The 20,541-nt window shown below is 41.3% G+C and overlaps 2 protein-coding genes across 2 annotated transcripts in view; one reads left to right on the top strand and one right to left on the bottom strand.

Moving 5' to 3' along the window:
* Window positions 1–7,023, bottom strand: part of ACO2 (aconitase 2) — a 28,346-nt gene extending 21,323 nt beyond the window's left edge. The window contains exon 1 of the mRNA XM_079993926.1: window positions 6,871–7,023. Coding sequence (XP_079850052.1) covers window positions 6,871–6,906 — 36 coding nt within the window. The 5' untranslated portion in view covers window positions 6,907–7,023. The remainder of the gene's footprint in view (window positions 1–6,870) is intronic.
* A 605-nt stretch (window positions 7,024–7,628) lies between these two features.
* PHF5A (PHD finger protein 5A) lies at window positions 7,629–16,138 on the top strand. Its single transcript, XM_079993968.1, has 4 exons — window positions 7,629–7,824; window positions 9,743–9,766; window positions 12,299–12,465; window positions 15,640–16,138. The coding sequence occupies exons 1-4, from the start codon at window positions 7,773–7,775 to the stop codon at window positions 15,727–15,729; spliced, it is 333 nt and encodes a 110-aa protein (XP_079850094.1). The 5' UTR covers window positions 7,629–7,772; the 3' UTR covers window positions 15,730–16,138.
* Window positions 16,139–20,541: the final 4,403 nt, after the last annotated feature.

The raw sequence follows: 20,541 nt of genomic DNA, 5'->3' as shown, positions 1-20,541 counted from the left end.
CTTCAGGTTACATACTCCACTAACCCAGAAATAGTACCTCAGGTTAAGAACTTTGCTTCAGGATGAGAACAGAAATCAACAGGGGGGGGGGAAGAAGAAGAAAGGAAACCTGCGGGAAAAGTTTTAAAGGGACAATTTACTGCAGCCTCTGACTCTGGGAACGGACTGTCTGGGTGAAGCACTTTGACAGGGAACTGTCAGATGTGTTGCAAAGTGGGGACTTTATTAGATACAATTTATTGAGACTCTGTAGAAACAATACGGTTGCAACTAAAAAGACTGAAAGACGTTTCTTAGTAACTCTTTCCCTCTGAGGGTTTTTGGACTTTTTGTTTCCTTGTTTATTGAATATCTTGGCTCCCTCTAGAGGGCTGAAGGTAACAGTTGCAACATTGACTGTTGAAAAGCAAAGTCACTGGATTTTTCCATTCAAGACCTGTTCCTGTGAGAACGACCTTGGGACATGAGTGGCCCTGCAGATGAGATAGCAACAAGGTCTAAGGCTAAAGCAGCACAAAAGAAAAGGGGCTCTTTATCAGGACTATTGCCAACAGGTCCAGGCGGACAGGAAAAAGGAATAAGTGCATTCATGGAGTCAGTGACGCAGGCATTATTGAAGATAAATGAATCTTTAGAAAAATTGAATAAACAGAGTACAGAAAATACTAAGCAACTGGCAGACTTAACGGCAAAATTAGACTTGAACACCAAGAGCGTGACATCTAAAACACAGATTATACACAAATTGGTCGAGGAGAACGCCACAATTAGGAAGATTGCGGAAGAAGCTAAATCCACTGCGGAATCTACACAGGAAAATTTAGTACCGGTTTGCAGGAGGCTTGACCAACATGAGGCGACCCTGTCTTTATGGGATATGCAACGTAAGGAGAAGAACCTGAGACTTAGGCTTGTTCCAGAAAGTGAAGGGGACAGCCTAGTGGACTTTCTCACAAAAGAAATTTCAGACTTTTGGCAGGAAAACCTAGAGGAAAAAGAATTTGAGATAACAACTGCCTTCAGATTGGGCAGAAGGCAGGGTAGGAAGATTCCAAGGGACTGCCTGATAACATTGAGATCCAAAGAGGAAAGAGACAAGATATTAAGCTTGCATTACCAGAAGACACTTCAGATTCAAAACGTCTCTGTGCAAATTTACAGGGATATCCCAAAATATATTCTGGAGGTGAGAACCCAGTTCAAGACTTTGGTTGACCTGCTGAAGAAGAACAACATACCTTTCAGGTGGGAATTTCCACAGGGTTTGTCTTTCAATTTCAGAGGAAAGAAAGTTAAGATAAGAACAGTACAAGATAAAGAACAGTTTTTGGACAGGTACGGAGAAGACCTGGTGAAAGGGGTTTTAAACTCAACATCGGATACAGACTTGGGGAACTTGACATTTGGACTTAAATCACCAACGGATGAAGAACAGCTGCAGGGTGCAGTTGGAGGCAACTAATTAACAATGTCTCTGCGATTTTTAACTTGGAATTGTAATGGACTGAACCTTCCCAGAAAAAGGTGTGAGGTTTTCCATATTTTGAAAAAAGAACAATTGGATCTGATTTGTCTACAAGAAACCCACGTGACAAGGGCACAGAGAAGACTACTTATAAATAAAAGATTGGGACAAGAATTTATTTCATCAGATAAAGTTAAGAAAAGAGGAGTGGTGATTTATGCAAAAGAGAAATTGGCTCCAAAACAGATCTTCAAAGACGAACATGGAAGAATCTTGGCAATTGAGATACAGATTCAAGGAGAAAAAATTTTGATATTTGGAATTTATGCACCGAATGAAGGGAAGGCAGAATTTTACAAGAAACTGCATGAGACATTAATGGACTATTTGGACTATAAGGTGATTATTTTAGGCGATATGAACGGAGTCGTCTCTACAAATATGGACAAGGCACAAAGACAGGTAATCTCCAAGGATGGGAGATTACCTAAGACTTTCTTTGAAATGACGGACAATTTAGACCTGATTGACATCTGGAGAACAAGAAACCCTCTCGAGAGGGAGGGAACATTCTTTTCGGAATCACAGATGACCTAGACAAGAATAGACCAAATATGGATTACTAGTGGAATGGCTCCAAAGATAAAGAAAGTGGAAATCTGCCCAAAGACATGCTCCGACCACAATGCGGTAAAGATGGAAATGAAAATAACAACAGCTGGCTCCTTCAGATGGAGAATGAATGACACTTTATTTAGAGATCCAGAGGTTTACCAAAAGGCCCAAAAAACTTTGAAGGACTACTTTGAGATAAATCTGAGGACAGAAGTGGAGAAACGAGTGATCTGGGACGCAAGCAAGGCCGTGATGAGGGGTTTCCTGATACAACAGAATTCCTTAAAAAGGAGGAAACAGCAGGAGAAGAAAGATAAAATTTTGGAAAAGATAAAAGAAAGTGAAAAGAAATTGAGATCCAACCCAAAGTTACATGAGATCTTGAGAGAAATTAAACTGTACCAGAAGCAATATATGGAATTGATGAACCAGGAGATTGAATGGAAAATTAAGCGAATGAGACAAAAGACATTCGAATCGGCAGATAAATGTGGAAAACTCCTATCATGGCAATTGAAGAAAAGACAGAATTTGAACATAGTCACAAGTTTGGAGGTAGATGGAAAGAACATTTCTAAACCAAATGAGATCAGCAATTGCTTTCAGAGTTATTTCAGAAGACTATACGCACAAGGGCCGGAAAACGAAAGAGAAATGGAAGAATTTCTCAAGAAATATGGATTACAAAAAATTTCGCAACAAAGTATGTTGCTTTTAAATGAGAAAATAACTGAACAAGAAATAGAGGGTGCCATTCAAAATATGCAATTGGGGAAATCTCCAGGGCCAGATGGATTAACCTCCAGATACTACAAAGCTCTGAAGGACTGGATAATACAGCCGCTTAAGGAGGTTTGCGACGAGATATTAGAGGGGAAAAGGGCACCTGAGACGTGGAAAGAAGCCTTTATTACACTTATACCAAAGACTGAGATTGATAAAAAACAGATCAAGAACTACCGCCCTATTTCATTACTTAATGTGGATTACAAAATTTTTGCAGACATTTTGGCAAAAAGACTGAAGAAGGTGCTGGTGGAGGAGATTCACAAAGATCAGGCAGGCTTTCTCCCAGGTAGACATTTGTCTACCAATGTAAGGAATATAATTGACATTATAGAAATGTTGACAGTGAACATTAATACAAAGGCAGTTTTAATCTTTGTGGACGCGGAGAAAGCCTTTGACAATATATCTTGGAAATTTATGAAGAAGAATCTCCATGGGATGGGGGTAGGCCAAAAGTTTGAAAATGGTATAAGTGCAATTTATTCTGAGCAAAAGGCAAAGTTAATTGTAAATAATGTGGTTATGGATGAACTACCTATTGAAAAAGGGACACGGCAGGGGTGCCCAATATCCCCATTACTTTTTATATCGGTCCTGGAGGTTTTGCTAAATATGATCAGGGGGGACCAGCTGGTAAAAGGGATTCAGGTCGGAGCCAGACATTACAAATTGAAGGCCTTTGCAGATGACTTAGTATTGACCCTGCAAGAGCCAGACACTAGTACCAAAAGAGTTCTAGAATTAATTCAAGTATTTGGCCAGGTCGCAGGATTTAAGTTGAATAAACAAAAAACCAAGGTACTGGAGAAAAACTTAACAAATGTTGAAAGAGAGAGATTCCAAGAGGAAACTGGGTTAGTGGTGGCAAAGAGTGTAAAATACCTGGGGATTAACATGACATCTAAGAATGTAAACCTATTTAAGGATAACTATGATAAGTGCTGGACAGAGATAAAGAAAGACTTAGAAATATGGTCGAACCTGAAGCTTTCCTTGTTAGGTTGAATTGCAGTAATCAAAATGAATGTATTGCCTAGAATGTTATTTTTGTTTCAGACATTACAAATTGTTGATAAATTGGACTGTTTCAAGAAGTGGCAGAAAGATATATCCAAATTTGTCTGGCAGGGCAAAAAGCCCAGAATTAAATTTAAGATACTTACTGATTCTAAAGAAAGAGGGGGGTTTGCCCTGCCGGACTTAAGACTGTACTATGAATCGGCAGCTTTCTGCTGGTTAAAAGATTGGCTACTTCTTGAAGATGCAGACATTCTAGATTTGGAAGGATTTGACAATAACTTCGGTTGGCATGCATATATTTGGTATGACAAGGTTAAAGTGTACAAGGGTTTTAAAAACCACATTGTTAGGAAAGCACTATACGATGTTTGGATTCGGTATAAAGACTTATTGGAAAATAAAACTCCCAGGTGGCTTTCGCCAATGGAGGCCAAGGAGGTAAAGAAACTCAATATGAGAACTAATTGGCCGAAATATTCTGAAATTTTAGAACAAGAGGGTGGTGAACTTAAACTACAAAGTTACGAGAAAATAAAGTCCAAGGTACGAGATTGGCTCCATTATTTTCAAATAACGGAGGCCTACAAACAAGACAGGAAAATTGGTTTCCAGGTGGAGAAATCGAAATTAGAAACAGAACTGTTAGAACCCAATACTAAGAATTTATCAAGAATGTATAACTTGCTGTTGAAGTGGAATACAATAGATGAGACAGTGAAGCCAGCTATGGTTAAATGGGCACAGGACATAGGTCATGACATTATGTTTGCTGACTGGGAGCAGTTATGGACCACAGGTATTAAATTCACAGCATGTAATGCCCTACGAGAAAACATTATGAAAATGATTTACAGGTGGTACATGACCCCAGTCAAGCTTGCGAAGATTTATCATTTGCCCAATAACAAATGTTGGAAATGTAAAGAGACTGAAGGTACCTTCTTCCACCTTTGGTGGACCTGCCCGAAGATTAAGGCCTTCTGGGAAATGATTTATAATGAGATTAAGAAAGTGCTTAAGTGCACATTTCACAAGAAACCAGAGGCATTTCTCCTGGGTATGGTCGGCCAGTTGGTGCCGAAGGAGGATAAGAATTTCTTTTTGTATGCTACTACGGCAGCAAGGATTCTCCTAGCAAAGTATTGGAATACACAAGAACTACCCACGCTGGAGGAATGGCAGGCGAAAGTGATCGACTTTATGGGATTGGCAGAAATGACCGGCAGAATCCGCGACCAAGAGAAAGAGACTGTGGAAGAGGATTGGAAGAAGTTTAAAATATATCTTAAGAGTTACTACAAAATTGAGGAGTGCTAAAATGCTGAGGGAGAGGAAGACGTAGAATTGCAGCGGTAAATTGTGTTCAATTTAGGGTGAAATTGAAAAGGAGAATGAATTTATATTTAATTGGCTAAGAAGGGTTGCTGAATAATTGTTTAAAATAAAGGATGCAAAAAGGGGAAGGTATGGGGAAGTCCGGGAAAAGAGGTTTATGGAAATAAGGTAAAGAAAACATGATTTTTTGTGTTTGTTTTTATGTTGTATTTTGTGTTTGTTAAAAAATTGGAAATTAATAAAAAATTTTATTAAAAAAAAAAAAGAGAACAGAAATCGTGCTCCAGCGGTGCGGCAGCAGCAGGCGGCCCCATTAGCTAAAGTGGTGTTTCAGGTTAAGAACAGTTTCAAGTTAAGAACGGACCTCTGGAACGAATTAAGCATTTAACCCGAGGTACCACTGTATTCCCTTATGCACATGGTATCTCTTTCATAAACCAACAATCTTAGCTTCAAGTTCATCCTGTCTGCAGTGCTGGTATCCATCTTGGCTGTGAGTCCTGGAAGACCTGCTCCTGCCCTGCAGGCCTTTACCCACCTGGCCTGGGCGGGCAGGATCCTGATTGATTCCAGCTACAAAAGTTGAGGATGCTGAACAGACTCTTGGACTGGGGTACTTTGTAGGGGGTTTTGTTGAGTAGGGTTACTGCTGTAATCAATTTTTTTTGGTATCTTTATTTTAAATATTATTATTTATGTGGAAATTGTTTTAATTTGTGAACTTTTGGTATTTATTGTTTGTGTCTACTTTTGTTATGTGTGTAATTATGTATTTTATATGTTACAAACTGCCCTGAGCATGGTTTGAACTACGGAAAGGCAGCATACAAACAAAGTTATGCATGTCCATCTCATGCCTAAGCCTGAGCTATTTGGTTGATTGAAACAAACCAATTTTTTTTTTAACAAAAGGTATTACAAAACATTACAAAAAGTAGCAATACATCTAACATTTACAGCTTGACTGTTTGGTGCATAAGTTTTACAGCAAAATCTTCTACATTTTTACTCAGAAGGAAACCCCATTGAGTGGCTCGCCCAAATAAGAGTGTATACAGGATTGTAGGGCTAGAGAGGTTAAGTCCTACCTACCCAAAAGAAGTTCTGTGCACAATTTGTAGCGTAAAATTTGGGGAACTATTTGTGTGAAACGAGCCACAGGGAAGAGGCCTATTGCTGAGAAGTGAATTCCTATGCCACCTACCGTGTGTAGGTTGTAAAAATCCATCTATCAATACGACTGCATGCATAACGGTACAATGCGTCGTTTATAAATGCCGAGTGTGGAGGGAAGCCAGCAGCGGCGCAGAACCCCAGTAACCTTGCCCTCACCTTGAGTTCGTGAGCGGGGCCCCACCAGACAGCACACCAGCCTGGAGACAGCACGAAGCCTTCGCTAGTGTACATGTGTTGGCATGCCAGGGCTTTCTACGGTACTGCCAAGCAAACATCCCTCCTCGCTTGCAGGGAGTCACGGGCGGGACCGGCATGGGGGACACATTGACCTACAGCGAGGAAGCGGAAGGCCGAGCCCGAAGAGCAGCGATGGGCGCGCAGGCCTCGACCTCCACTGCCGACTCCGCCAGCTACACTCAGCTTCTACCGCTTGCTCTGCCCATAACCGAGTCTACGGGTACCAGACTCACCTGTAACCGACTGACTAGGACACAGTACGGCGCCATTTTGTTCACTGACAAAGATGAAGTCGCCGCGCGATAGCGTCACATGGGGCTTTTAAAGGACGTGCCTCGTAGGCGGGGCCTAGGCCGCGCCCATCAAGTCTCCTTTTAAATAGAAGCGGGCACGTGGAAACAAATACTTCCGGAGGCATGACTTCTCCACAGGAAACCGGTTTCCTCGTCAATAATAGTACATAGTGATAAGAAAATGCAGAGAAGTCCACCTTTTAAAAAATTGGAAATATCCGGGTTTACGTGGGCATACGTATTCCCTGTCCCGCTACAATAGTACCGAAATTAAGGCTGCCTGTACAAATCAATGGGGAAGTCTATTAGCTTAGCGTAGCTGACTGAGGAGGAGCAGCGCGTTCACTTAGAAACAAAAAAAAGTAGGAACATTAGGAGTATTATGTTATTTCTGCCTCGGGTTGCAACGCTAGCATCGTGAATTCCTCCCCAAATTTCTATGAGCAGCTCTCACTGCCGCCCTTAGAGAGGGAAAGCAAACGAAAGTTGAGGCCTCCGTAAGCGTTTCAAGTCTAACTCTACGCTGCCCGTCTGAAAAATGGGTCCAATCTCTAGCGTTCTAATGACGTCACTCGAGGGGGCGGTACTCTGCCAGGTCCTGAAAGAGAGAGAGTTGTAAATTGCCGACATTTCCCCTCTTCTAAAAATATTCTAAGGGCTACGAAGAAACACGTTGTTGTTTATTTGCGGGATATTCGAGTGTGGTAACCCTCGAAAGGAAATTAAAAGCCGGTTTGTGTGGAGGTGGGCGAGTGTGTAGGACCTGCGCTTTCCCCAGGACCTGAAGGGGTCAAAGGTGAAAGGCCAGTAACGACGGTGGCGCGAGGCGAAGGGCTTTAGGGATGGCCAAGCACCACCCGGATTTGATCTTCTGCCGCAAGCAGGCGGGCGTGGGTGAGGCCCCCTTCCTTCCCTCTTTCCCTCGGACCGGGAGCCTAGCGGGGCCTGGCCTGCGCGCGCGGCGGGAGGCGGGCGGAGAGCAGCGGCCGGGAAGGCCACACCGGCCGGGTCTCCGAGGCGGGAGGCTCGACTGACTTCTGCCCTGCTCCAAACGGCAAAACGCGGCGAGGCCTTACGTCTGAAACGGAATTGCGAACCGGCGCGCTTGGGCCTCGCTCGTTGTGGCTGAAGTCGTAGCCGCCCAATGAAATCGACCGGCGAAACCTCATTCTCCGCATTTCGCAAGCGGCCGTGAACTCGGGGGATTCCGTGCCCTCAGATGCAGTGATAGTCGCAGGCTTGGGTGGCTTTAGAAGGAGCTTTAAATCAGCCGAGGTCTAGTCCGTTTAACCGTTAGCCCTGACAGCTGAATTCAGAGCATAAGTTCTGTATAAAGTAGTTGCTCCTTAATGGCTCTCCCATCCTCAGGTTGCCAGCTGGCCCCTAGGATGGTTTATATTGCATACAAATGCATCTCTGGAGCCCATCACTGTTCCTCTCCTCTCCCCCCGTCAGATATTTCTTAACACAGTGCAGTGTTCGTCTGCCAACCTTGCAGCTGTCATAAGCAGACCTAGATGGAAAAACAAGTACTGTATATCTGCTGCATCACTGTGGCTTGTAGGCTTGTAGATGGAAGCATTTAGGTCCTGCTGTATAATATTAGAACATGATTTGCACACTTAAGTTCTGATCAATCCTTAGCATCTAATTAAAAGGATTTCAGCTAGCTGGGCTGCAAAAGAGGAGATCCTCTTGCAACCAAATACAGTACTTGCTTAAAGTGGAATGAATGCTGTATGAGTTACAACAGTTTTACATGAGTCACATAGTCATATGTAACGTCCTACATTTCTGTCCCTTTCCCTCCTGCTTTTAACTGATATTTTATTAACTGCTTCTTAGCAGCAAGGATTTATTTTTATTTTTTAATCATACTTGCTACAAGATTTTCCTACCATACAACTACAGGTTTGGGGCCTCCTGCCCTCTTATTTACCTTTGGAAGTTGTAAGTTTACATGATTCTGCGTCACTCTCGGCCTGTGACGTACATAAGACGTAAGGCTTTGTTATTGTATTTTCATCAAAATAGCGCATTCTTTGCCTTCATTCCCTATGAGTATTACATTCTTACTGTTGTTTTGAAAATGACAAGCTCTAATCTTGGCAAAACACGTTAGGCGGAGTGAGGAAAGATTATGTTTGCTTTAAGTTTAGTCCTGCCAATACAGTATTAACAGTGAAAGCCTACGGTTGCATTCCTAAACACGTGCCTGGAAACAGGTCCCACTGTTTGAAACTGAAGGAAAATATAAATGCTGCTTTTTAAAATATACTCAGGTACTTTGTGCCATGTGGCCTTGCTGCCACTGCACTGTATCTAGCTACTCACTGATTAAAGTTCGTTCAGTTTACCTTTGACTAAGCATGGATAGGATCAGCCCTGAATATCAGTCTGGATAGGATCTTCTTACGGAATACCAAAAGTTAAGTGTTTATTAAAGATTTTAGTTATTTGCCTTTAAAACCTATTATTCTCTCATAGTTCACCCATCCCCACCTGAATATGAGGTTAATCCTGAAGAGTAGTACAGTGGTACCTCGGGTTAAGAACTTAATTAGTTCTGGAGGTCCGTTCTTAACCTGAAACTGTTCTTAACCTGAAGCACCACTTTAGCTAATGGGGCCTCCCGCTGCCGCCGCGCTGCTGGAACACAGTTTCTGTTCTCATCCTGAAGCAAAGTTCTTAACCCGAGGTACTATTTTTGGGTTAGCGGAGTCTAACCTGAAGTGTACGGATTCTAGAAATAATGTGGAACTTTCAGAATTTCCAAATGAATGTTATTCATTTTTCTCCATTTTTATTGCAGCTATTGGACGACTGTGTGAAAAATGTGAGTATAGCTTTTTACATACTGTGTGTCTTCTGTGATTTGGAGCCCAATATAGTAAATCAGGATTTCTTCCAAGCTGAGTAAAGTCTGTCTTCTAAAATGCAATTAAACCTATAGGTATAACCAGTGCATTTTTTCTAGAAAAATAGGTGCCAGTACTCACCATGAAGTTGTTACAGTAAGTGCCACACTTTTTAAACAACAAAAAGAGGTGTTGATAGTGCATACTCTTGATTGCCCCCTGAAAACAAGCACTGAGTATGATGCCATTTTAAGTTTAAAATTCTAGCTACACATGTAGTATAATCCTATATTTGCATATTCAGAATTTTCCCACTATGTTTACTGAAATTTACTACCAGGCAAATTAGTATAGAACTGCAGCTTGGATGTTCAAGACTTGCCATAGACTTGAGAAACTTCACCTTTTCACTTAAACCTGTTTGAAACACTTTGGAATCTAAACCCATAGAAGAGAAGGAATATAAAAATTGGCAACATACCTATATGTTTACTTTAGATAATTAAAAAATAAAGTAGTCATGGTGGATCAATGTTGTATAGATTGTAAGGGGTGTATGTGAAAAAAGTTGGTAAGAGTTTAAGAGAAGAAAGGAAAGGGTTGAAAAATGTATCAAAACATGGCAGCCATTCCGTCCAATCCCTCTAACTTCATGCTTCCTAAGAGCTTTGCAATGTTAAGCAGGGATGTCTGTGTTGCTCCAGTACTACTGTAGCTACATTTTTAGAATGTCTGAAGAGACCATGGGCTGTTTCAGATGTAATGTTAAACCATAGTTTGACACTGGCAACTTAAGACTTCAAGGAAGCAGACCAGGAAAGCAAGGCACCTGTGGAAAGAAGGAAGATGTGCACCCGCCACAGGCCTCTTGATTCACCACATCATGCTTTGGACTTTTGTCCAATCCAGCCCACAGAAAACACACTTAGCATACCTGATATGCTGCAGCTGTCTTTACTGGCATTTTAAGACCCAACAGTCACACATGCATTATCATGTGTGCTAATCAGGGGCAGTGAAATTCAGGCTCAGGGGCCAAATTCCAGGCCTTTCTGCCTGGCCCCTGGAATTCTCCCCAGTACACACCTCACTGACCATGCTTTATACCCCAGGAGCTCTTGCCTGGCTGGAATGTGTCCTTGAACTCTGATAATTCCTCTTGTACTCATGGATGGAGGATAGAGAGGGTTGATTGAGTGTGCATAGAAACTAGGCTATTTTACAAAGGTAACATTTAAATTTGGTGCCATGCCCACTTTTGCCCCACCTCACCCCACCCACCATTGGCATGTAGCACCAGGAAGGCTGCCCAGAAAAGAATGCAGCCCTTGGGTTGAAAAAAGACACACACCCCTGCACTCCGGAGTCTCCAAAGCACTATTGCACCTGTTCCTCTGGTCCTTAAAAAGCACAGGTACCTGTAAAGTAAAAGCAAAACTTCAGGCCACATAATGACCAGGCTAGCTAGTGTCCATTTTGAGGTGAAACTAGGCAGAAGTAAAAGATGTCAGAAAGGATGAAGTTATGGGCAGATTATGGCTTTTCTTAATATCGCTATTGGAGTAACATATGCTGTCTCTCTTGGTCATAAAAGGACAGGATAACAGCACAAGCTATTGCAGACAGGAAAGAGATGCTTTTTCAGCCCAGGGATGCAGAGTAAGAGAGTAGAAGGTGCTGCACTTGGGTACTTCCCAGGGCTACTTGCCACACAAATGAAATGGCTCCCTACTCCTGCCCCATCTTCGAAACTAGAAATAAAGCAGTACTGGGGGGAAACTATGAGATGGTCTGTTGTAGCTGTCACCCAGGAGGTTATCAGCAGCTTTCTTAAAATGAATTTGTTCACCTTCCAAAAGAAAGAGCAAGTTAAACAAATCCTTAGTAGGAATAAAGATCAGATGGACGAGAGTAATGGGATATGAAGCTCTTCGTCTTTAGGTCATTTGCTTGGATATGGTCCAGGCTGGCAGTGCTTGTCATTGCCATCTGTTGGCTATTTACTTACTTGCTAACGTTGGTTCCATACCTCAAGAGCTATCTACAGCAATAATGGCTTCAATTATGTATGTGTGCACTTGCCCGTTCAGCCTTTCCTAAAGCCAAATTAAGAAAAGAAGATCACTGAATATACCTTTCAAGTGTAGAAGATTGCACTGGCATTATATGATTGAAGTATCTGTGATGCTGCATTCTGTGTTCATCCCTGCACAGAGATGCTGATTTGGTGTTACATATGATTAAAAAATTCAAAAAATGTGGCAGACTGGTTTATGGAGAAGTTCAATCAAATGCCAGTTGCTTTGGACTTTTATCTGTAAACAACTCAAGCCATTGTATTTGGGGTGTGGCAACTCCACCTTAAACACATCTGCCTGGAAGCAAACCCAGTTAACGCCTTTCTTTTGTAGCATGTTCTGTGGGTAATCTAATAAGCTGTGTATATTCTTTCTGTGGGTGGCTTGTCTGCATCTTTTCTTTCACTTGAAATACATGTACTTATTTTGCAGGTGATGGCAAGTGTGTTATTTGTGACTCTTATGTGCGGCCCTGCACACTGGTGCGCATATGTGATGAGTGCAACTATGGGTCTTATCAAGGGCGCTGTGTGATATGTGGAGGTCCTGGTGTCTCTGATGCATACTACTGTAAAGAATGCACCATCCAGGAGAAAGATGTAAGATTGTTACAGGGGTCTGCATTTTTCCGCTCTCTAAGTTGCAATTGTTTGTTCTTAAATATTATCATTGGCCCATGTGTTGGTAAACATCTGAAGCCTGGGATGCTTATATTCTAATATCTATATGCTCTCATGTCCAGTACCTTCAATAAAGGCTTATTCATACTTGTCTCTTTCAAAAGGGCCCTAAAATGAACATAATTTATAATTTCAAACTCTTCTAAAATAACTTATGGCTGCAAACCAGTAGACAGATTTCATTCATGGCTTAGATTACAAGAGATCAAGGACAGGGGTTTAAAAAATAAAAATCAGCATTGACAGTTGAACCTTTCATTTAAAATTATAGAATCAACTACTAGCCGTTGTAGTGTACTATTATTCTAAACAGCAATCTAGGTTAGCGGTCTTGGGGTGGGGTGGTTTGTAAGTAGCAATGGTATCAGATTTTCTATTCAGTGATACAGTCCTACAGATTCCTCCGTTGCAGGGGGTTAGACTAGATGACCCTCAAGGTCCCTTCTATGAATTTGGGACACCTTATATTTTTGTCTGAGGATGGGTATTACAATGTTGCAACAGTAGAGCTGGTGTTCTTCTGTACCAGAAACCCTTACAGTAAGAGCAGATTCAGACTGTTTTAACAATGAATGAGTACAGGAAAAAATGCCTTGACTCTAAAGTGGCCTTGTGAAAAATAGGTCAGGGCTCATGCATCTTTAATAGTTGTAGAGAAGAGGGAAGGTACATCTTTTAAAGGTGCAGGAGCTCCTGTGCTCTCTTTTTTCACCTCGCTGCTCCAATTGTACCACAGAAATGCAATTATCTATAAAGTGAAATGCACCTGTTTTGCTGGTTACTACGCAGGGACAATAGAAGTGACCTTGTTCCTACCCAGCCATCTCACATTTGAGTTGAAAAATAAGCAGAAGTAGAGAGCATGGCTCTTGAAAATGGAGTAGCTGACAATTAGCTTCATTCTCTCTGATACTAACTGTGTAGGAAGAGCTTGGGAGGAGGAGGTTTTTAAAAAGGAAAGGCTCTTTGAATTTGCATATACATTACTTGATGATTTGCAGTTGAATGTGTATTGACTACCTCCATTTAAAAGTACTGTTTGAGATGCTGTGACATTAGAGCCATCTATGGTGTGATAGATGCTTTATGAGTAAATTGACATTGGATTCCACAGTTGAGTGCATGTTGAATGTGTGCATAAACTCGTCTCAGCTGTAGACAGAAAAGAAGGCATACTGTCTAGGGCTGCTAAACAGTATGAAGAAAATGGGTCAGTAACAATGGGTTCTTTTAGCATAAAGTACTGCTGCACCCAGGTTAAGATGGAATTCTATGAAGAGGATCCTCTCCAAATCAGACAGATGCTGAAATGGCGAGGCCATGAAGTGCAGTTGGAAATGGTTTTAAAGCTATTTCTATACTTGTGGGAAGTTTGTCAGTGAATACAATAGGGTAGCCAGGTGAAAAAGAGGCCAGGGCTCCTTCACCAGTTGTGTGGGCGCCCTGTCTGCTTTTGCATCTGATCACACAGTAATGAAAGTGCCCCTCCAGAAAATGTGGCATAGGGCACACACAAAATGTGTCACTTCAGACTGGGGAGGTATTTATTGATTTCCTGTGTCAAAGTGTAAACTGAGGAAAATATTGCATCTGCTGAGCGGGTAGGTTGGTGAACAGAATCCAGCACCCTGCAAAAAGTTCACAGATCTATCAGCTTAAATGTAACTGAAAATTATCTGTAAGGTGGGTTCCTCCAGCTGTAACTGTACCACGTTCTGTTTCTTCATCCCTTCACAGCAGCTATTGGAACAATAGGCAGTCCCTGCCTACCCTGAATCCAAACTACCCTGGCATATTCAACAGCAAATGATCTTCTACCTACCTAACCCTGTAGCTGCCATGCCAGTAGTGTTAGAAACTGAGACATGAAAGCTAGGAGCTAAATGGCACCTTAAACCTATGTTATGGGTGCAGCAACAGAATGTCTAGGTGCGCTTTTTTTGTAACAAGCATACAAAGCTGAAAATGAATGAACTGCAGCTAAAATATTATGTTCATTTTTCACGTGCTCTAGTCCTCCCCCTGCCTACCCTCCTAATATTTTTCAGAGGGTCTCTTCTCCAGTATTCAGAGAGTAGCTGGAAGTGGGGAGGCAGAAAAGGGTCCTCCTTTCCTTCCACTCTGCAGTTTTTAATCTGAACTCTTAGGCACAGTACTACACCCAGAGCTCAGAAACTACTCATGCTAATGAAATTCCCTGTCACAAAGGGAGTTTCGAACACTGCTTGCCAGTAGCAGTCTGTAAGGTGCCACAGAAATGAGAAAGAATGCAAAATGGAGAAGCTTCTCAAAAGTGCCAACTGAGATTCATTACAGCTCAGTGCATTTCAGAACATCATAAGCCATCAAATTCTGTAAGTCGAACAGCAGCATGCTATTTGACTCCTTGAGGAGCTCACATATTGGCTTTCTGTTGCTTTTTCATTTTCTAGCTCTTATGGTGGTTTAGATAAAACTGAAAATATGCTGATGTATCCACAGAAACCTGAAGCAAAGTTTTTGAGTCGGGCTTGCAAAGTGCTTAATCTTCTTGCCCTGTACAGCTCTTAATATTTCTCACTGTCCATGCCTGCTTTCTTTGGGTAGCCATGTCATACTCAGAGTAGAAACATTAAATCAATGGACTTTCAGTAAGTCAGCCATCACTAACTTAAATATGTTGATTTTCATGGGTCTACAGAGTATGACTTTGATCTTTTAATTCCTCTGTCTTTGCAAAAACACTCCAAATTCCGCAAAGCCCCAAACACCAAGGCCAGATTAAATAAAGGAACTTTGTGCAACTTATTCTGGATGTAGAATTCATACGCCCCTGGTAGAGAAAATTGAATTGCAGCACTATCCTAAAATAGTGCACTCAGAAATAATTAAGAGTATGTAGAATTGCAGCCTTTGTGGCAGAATCACTGTTGGACTTCAAATGGAAGGTTGGCATAACTATCTGTAGCCAGTACGTGTATCAGAATTGGGTCTAGTGTTGAGTGATGATTAATTTTTTCTTGCACACCCTATCTGAGCTGTGAAGTAACTTGTATGATACATTTATTTGCATTACCCTTGTTCTAACCATATCCCTTTTCTGTTCCTTTTCAGCGAGATGGCTGTCCCAAGATTGTCAATCTGGGCAGCTCAAAAACAGATCTCTTCTATGAGCGAAAGAAGTATGGCTTTAAGAAAAGGTGATCCCATCTCCACCATGGTACATTTGCTGGAAACTGCTTTTTTTTAAAAAAAAGGACTGCCATCTTACTGGAAAGCAGCTCATTTGTTCTTAGTCCTTAAAATTTGTTGCAGAAACTAGTATGTAAAACTCAATTTGGAGGTTGCTGTCTTCCCTGCCATTCCTCAGTGGTCCCTAATGTTACCAAGGGAGTTGAGCATTTTTATTGCATCTGTGTCTCAGAGGAAGGAGATTTACATTTCAGCCCCTGTGACTTCCAGTCTACCCCTTTATAGATAAGCAACCTAAATTTCTGATGACTGAATCCTTTCACTTAGTGTTATGACCATGCCTATATTTTCTCTGACGTAAGCCAAGCCACAGCATCTTTGTGAATTATGCATCAATAAAGTTTTATAGTAGTCTTCTAAAGGAGGGTCCTGTCTCTAAATCTCTCCATGTTGTTCTTTCTGGGCTCCTGTTGTTAGATATGTATAAAATGATATCCTCCAACAGTGGCAAGTTTGAAGTCCACAGCACTGAAAGGCTTTAAAGAACAGCAGTTCATATTGTCTTAGCATGTGTCTTGCATCAGTGTGAAATGCTTATTCTGTAAAACCGCCATTCTTGCGTACTGTTGAAAAAGTCTAGTTGCCATTTGAGATTTACCCAGTTTTGTTCTAGTGCAATTATCCACATAGAACTAGTTCAGCAGCAGGAAAATGACATCCTACTGCTGCTACAGACAAAGACCCATGAGAAGCAGACTATAAAAAGATGGGTGTTGCCCTGCCCAGATTATTCTTCCATCCCATAAATGGCATTGTTATGAGCTGTGATTACCAGATTCCAAATCACAGCCAGACATTGTGCACAAGTTGTCGTCTCTGAAGGGAAATAGTTGGTGTGGTAAAAGGTGTGGTAATAAACGTGTACTTCTAAACACCAAGGTGCCTCTACATGGTAGAAAGCTACTCTCCACAGAACAGGTTCAGCAAGAGAAGCAGCAAGCTTTCTACATACTCGCAACCCTGGACCTCAGCCTTTCCTTCCAGGGTTTCTGAAAACAGGTCACTCTTAACTGACCTTATTCAATTCCATAGTCCACTGTGCCTGTTAGGCAAAGCATATTAACACACCACTACAGCATAGCCATGAATAACACTGTTTCTCAAATGCTATAACTAGAACAGGTCTCGGTATACTCTGTACTAGCTCCAAAAGCTTACTTTTGGAATTTTGATTTTTATAGCTGGGTTCGTAATATTTCTTGTCTTTCCTATTTTTTTAATGCGGGTGAAGCTTTTTTTCTTCTTTTTACACAAAATGGTAATGGCTCTAGGCTGTTACTGAGCTAGTGCTGGGGACCAATAAGATATATTACCTTTGGGGAGCAATTGGATGGGAGGATAGGCCCACAATGGAAAGACTCAAGACTCAAAATATTGTAAATCTATCCAGTCATGTAGCCACCAGTGCCACAATGGGGCAGTGTGTCTGGCTGTTAACCAGAAGGTTCGTGGTTTGAGCCCTCCCAGTGATGGCTGTGGGCAGGATTCCTGCATTGCAGGGGCTGACTGGATGACCCTTGAAGTCCCTTCCAACTCTACAATTCTATGCTTCTATGATAAATTAATTCTCAAAATGAAGACTCTGTACTCTAGATTGGTAGTGCTTGCAACCCCAGTTTGGCACAGCCATGTCTTCATCTGTCCTACATCAGACATCATATCAGGTATAAAGCAGGTAGGCATGGCTTAGCCCAAATGACCAAATGGAGAGGACTGGTGGGCCATAGGTTCCCCACATTGGGTATATGATGTGGAATGGTTGAAAATGGCAAGAAAAAGAAGGTGATGTGAAAAAGCATGAAAAGTGTTCAGAACATGACTTGTGACATGATTTGTGGATCTTGTCTTGGTCTACTCTATGTTATAGACTAAAATATTTGATAAAAAGAGAAGTGACATTCCTTTTAATGTGAGCTACTGTCTTGTTTAATGTGAGCTACTATCTTGAATCCCCGCGACGGGGTGAGCTTCCATTGCTTGGTCCCTGCTCCTGCCAGCCTAGCAGTTCAAAAGCATATAAAAGAGCAAGTAGATAAATAGGAACTGCTCTGGTGGGAAGGTAAACAGCGTTTCCGTTTGCTGCTCTGGTTCGCCAGAAGCAGCTTAGTCATGCTGGCCACATGAGCTGTATGCCGGCTCCCTTGGCCAATAAAGTGAGATGAGCGCTGCAACCCCAGAGTCTGTGACTGGACCTAATGGTCAGGGGTCCCTTTACCTTTACTGTCTTGTTAATAAGGAGTTTTGCTTCTACTTGGCACAGATATCTTAAATTTGATGTCTTTGTTTAATGTAGCCTTTCTCAAACTTGTTGGACTACGACTCCCATCATCCCTGACCACTGGTCCTGGTATCAACATCTGGGGACCCAGGTTTGAGAGACTGGTTTAATGCCTAAGAGTCCAACAAAAGTGACAATGTAAAGCAGGCTGCTCAGATAAGAATTTATTCTGATTTCTTTACAACTTTTTGTTATGAGACTAAACATCTTATCACCAAGCTGGATGAATTCCACTAGCCGCATGTGGCAGCCATCTAGGGGCTCAATAAACTTGATTTTACTTCCTTCCTGGACCTGCAAAATTGGAATGGGGGAGTGCTTGGCATGCCACAATAATGTGGCTGGTGGGCTATTTTCAACTTGAAAATTGCAAATTATACAGGCCTGCATTAGTAAATCTCCAGGGAAACCAATGTTACCAAGATACAGTGTGCAGTACTTTTAGCGACCTTGGCACTCAAAAGCTTGTACCACTTGATGTGTAGTCACTAATGGCATAGGCTCCTTATCCTTCAGTTACAAAGTTTAAAGAGTGTTTTTAAAAGATTTAAAAACCAGTGCAGCCTCTACGGAGAATAGCTTCTCCAAACCTGCATTTACCAATCCTAAATCCAGTCACTGTATTTCAGCCTGGCTTTTCCTCTGAAAATGGAGCCCAAAGCCTGCCTTGTGAGATTATTGTATAGAAAGAATGAAGCAAACATTTATGGTATGGATGATGTACTCATGTTGGTCCTACAATAATACAATTTGTAAAAAAAACAACCCCATACACACAAAACTTGCATGAAGGTCTGTGTAAATTATGCTCTTTGGTGTTGAGAATATATTATGTACCTTCCAACTAGCCCTGCTTAAAAAGCATTGTTATGTTCATATATATGCCTTTGTGTCCCATTAGATGCACAGCTGGCCAAGTTCTATGAAAATAAAACTTGCAATGTTTTGTCTAGGCCTAGAAAGGAGTCATAACTACTAAGCTGAAATTTGCTCATGTGAGGAGATCTGGAATGGCCCATAATAGCCCATTAGTAATATGCTTTAATCATGTGTATCACATGCCTGATCATCTTCCTGAGTCTTACATGTAACCATCGTAAAATGGGTGTGATCAACTCACAACTCAGTAGTTCTCTGTCTCATGGCTTCTCAGACTATTCTTGTCAAGGGAGCAATTATCTTACCTGGTCAAGTTTTCCCAAGTCAGGTGAGCACTTGAGGGAAGGCATAAAGACTGTGAAAAACAGAGTTGTCCCCAAGATTCCCAGCTTGGTAAGTCAACTCAGGGAAATGGACATAAAGGAGGTATGAGGAATCTATGGTGTTGGATGTCTACATCCTATCATCCCCAGTGAGCACGATCAATCATCAGGAGGGATGGAATTTGTAGTCAAATCATATCTGGATGGCCACAGGTGCCCTATTAATGCCATAAATCAAGAAGAGGATGGAGGAGAATGGCTTGTTCCTCCCCTCACAGAAGTCCACACCTCTTACCTTCCAGTCTTAAGATATAGAGAACTAAATTGGAGGATGATTTGAGATGAATAAGTCTGACTTTGTAGTATATATTGTGTTTTGCACCTTCATGGTGAGTAACTGCTCCTTGTCAAACTGTTTCTTCATTTGAAAGGCAGGAAAGAACTAATTTCCTTGGGTTGTAAGTGTCAGGTGATGCAAAGGTAAAGAATGCTGGGCAATGAGTAAGTGCTAATTACACCTAATTATAGACTGACTGGTCTTTCTTGGTATTAAAAACTCACAGCAAAGCTAGTATGGTGGAAGGAATGTTTTTCCTCTCTCCTATGAATAGGATTTATTCAGTCATCAGCAGCAATATTAACTAAGTTTTCTGAATTATTTTTAAAGTGTATTAAATGTGTGTGTTAGTTTCCACTAAAAAGTTCCAAAGCAATTTACAGATAAAAAATACAATAATAAAATTACTAAATACTAAAAACTGATTTAATAATATAATAAAATACCATTAGGGCTGCCCATGTGCCTGGGAAATTTAAAAAAAAAGTGCAAAAAAAAATCATCCAATTTAAAATCAATTAAAATGTAATCTTAGGCTGCAATCCTATACTCGCCTAGGAATAAGTTCCACTGAAGTCAGTGGAGTTTACTTCTGAGTAGACATGTATAGGATATTGCACTGTTAGAAAAGCTACATAAATTGCAGTGTCAGTTTGAAACTGGACTGGTCAGTCTAATGTAAGGCTGGTTTACTATAAGCAAAATAAGGAATAGCTGGATTTAATAATAAATTGTGTGTCTTTGCTGAAAATTTTTCTATTTCAGTTTGTCTTCCTAATTCTCCCTGACTGGTTCCAAATGGATACGAATGATGAAAATATCGTGGAAATATAGATGCAATAATTGACGGATATATCTGAGAATAGACGTGTGTGCTGCATTTCAATGTATTGTGGAGCAAGCCTTACTGAATATACAAGGATCTGTTTTTTTCATAAACATGCATA

This window comes from Podarcis cretensis (assembly GCF_951804945.1).
Source record: "Podarcis cretensis genome assembly, chromosome: 10".
In the NCBI taxonomy this organism is placed as follows: domain Eukaryota; kingdom Metazoa; phylum Chordata; class Lepidosauria; order Squamata; family Lacertidae; genus Podarcis; species Podarcis cretensis.
Note: the sequence above shows the minus strand (reverse complement) of the source record. Positions and strands in the feature narration are given on the sequence as shown.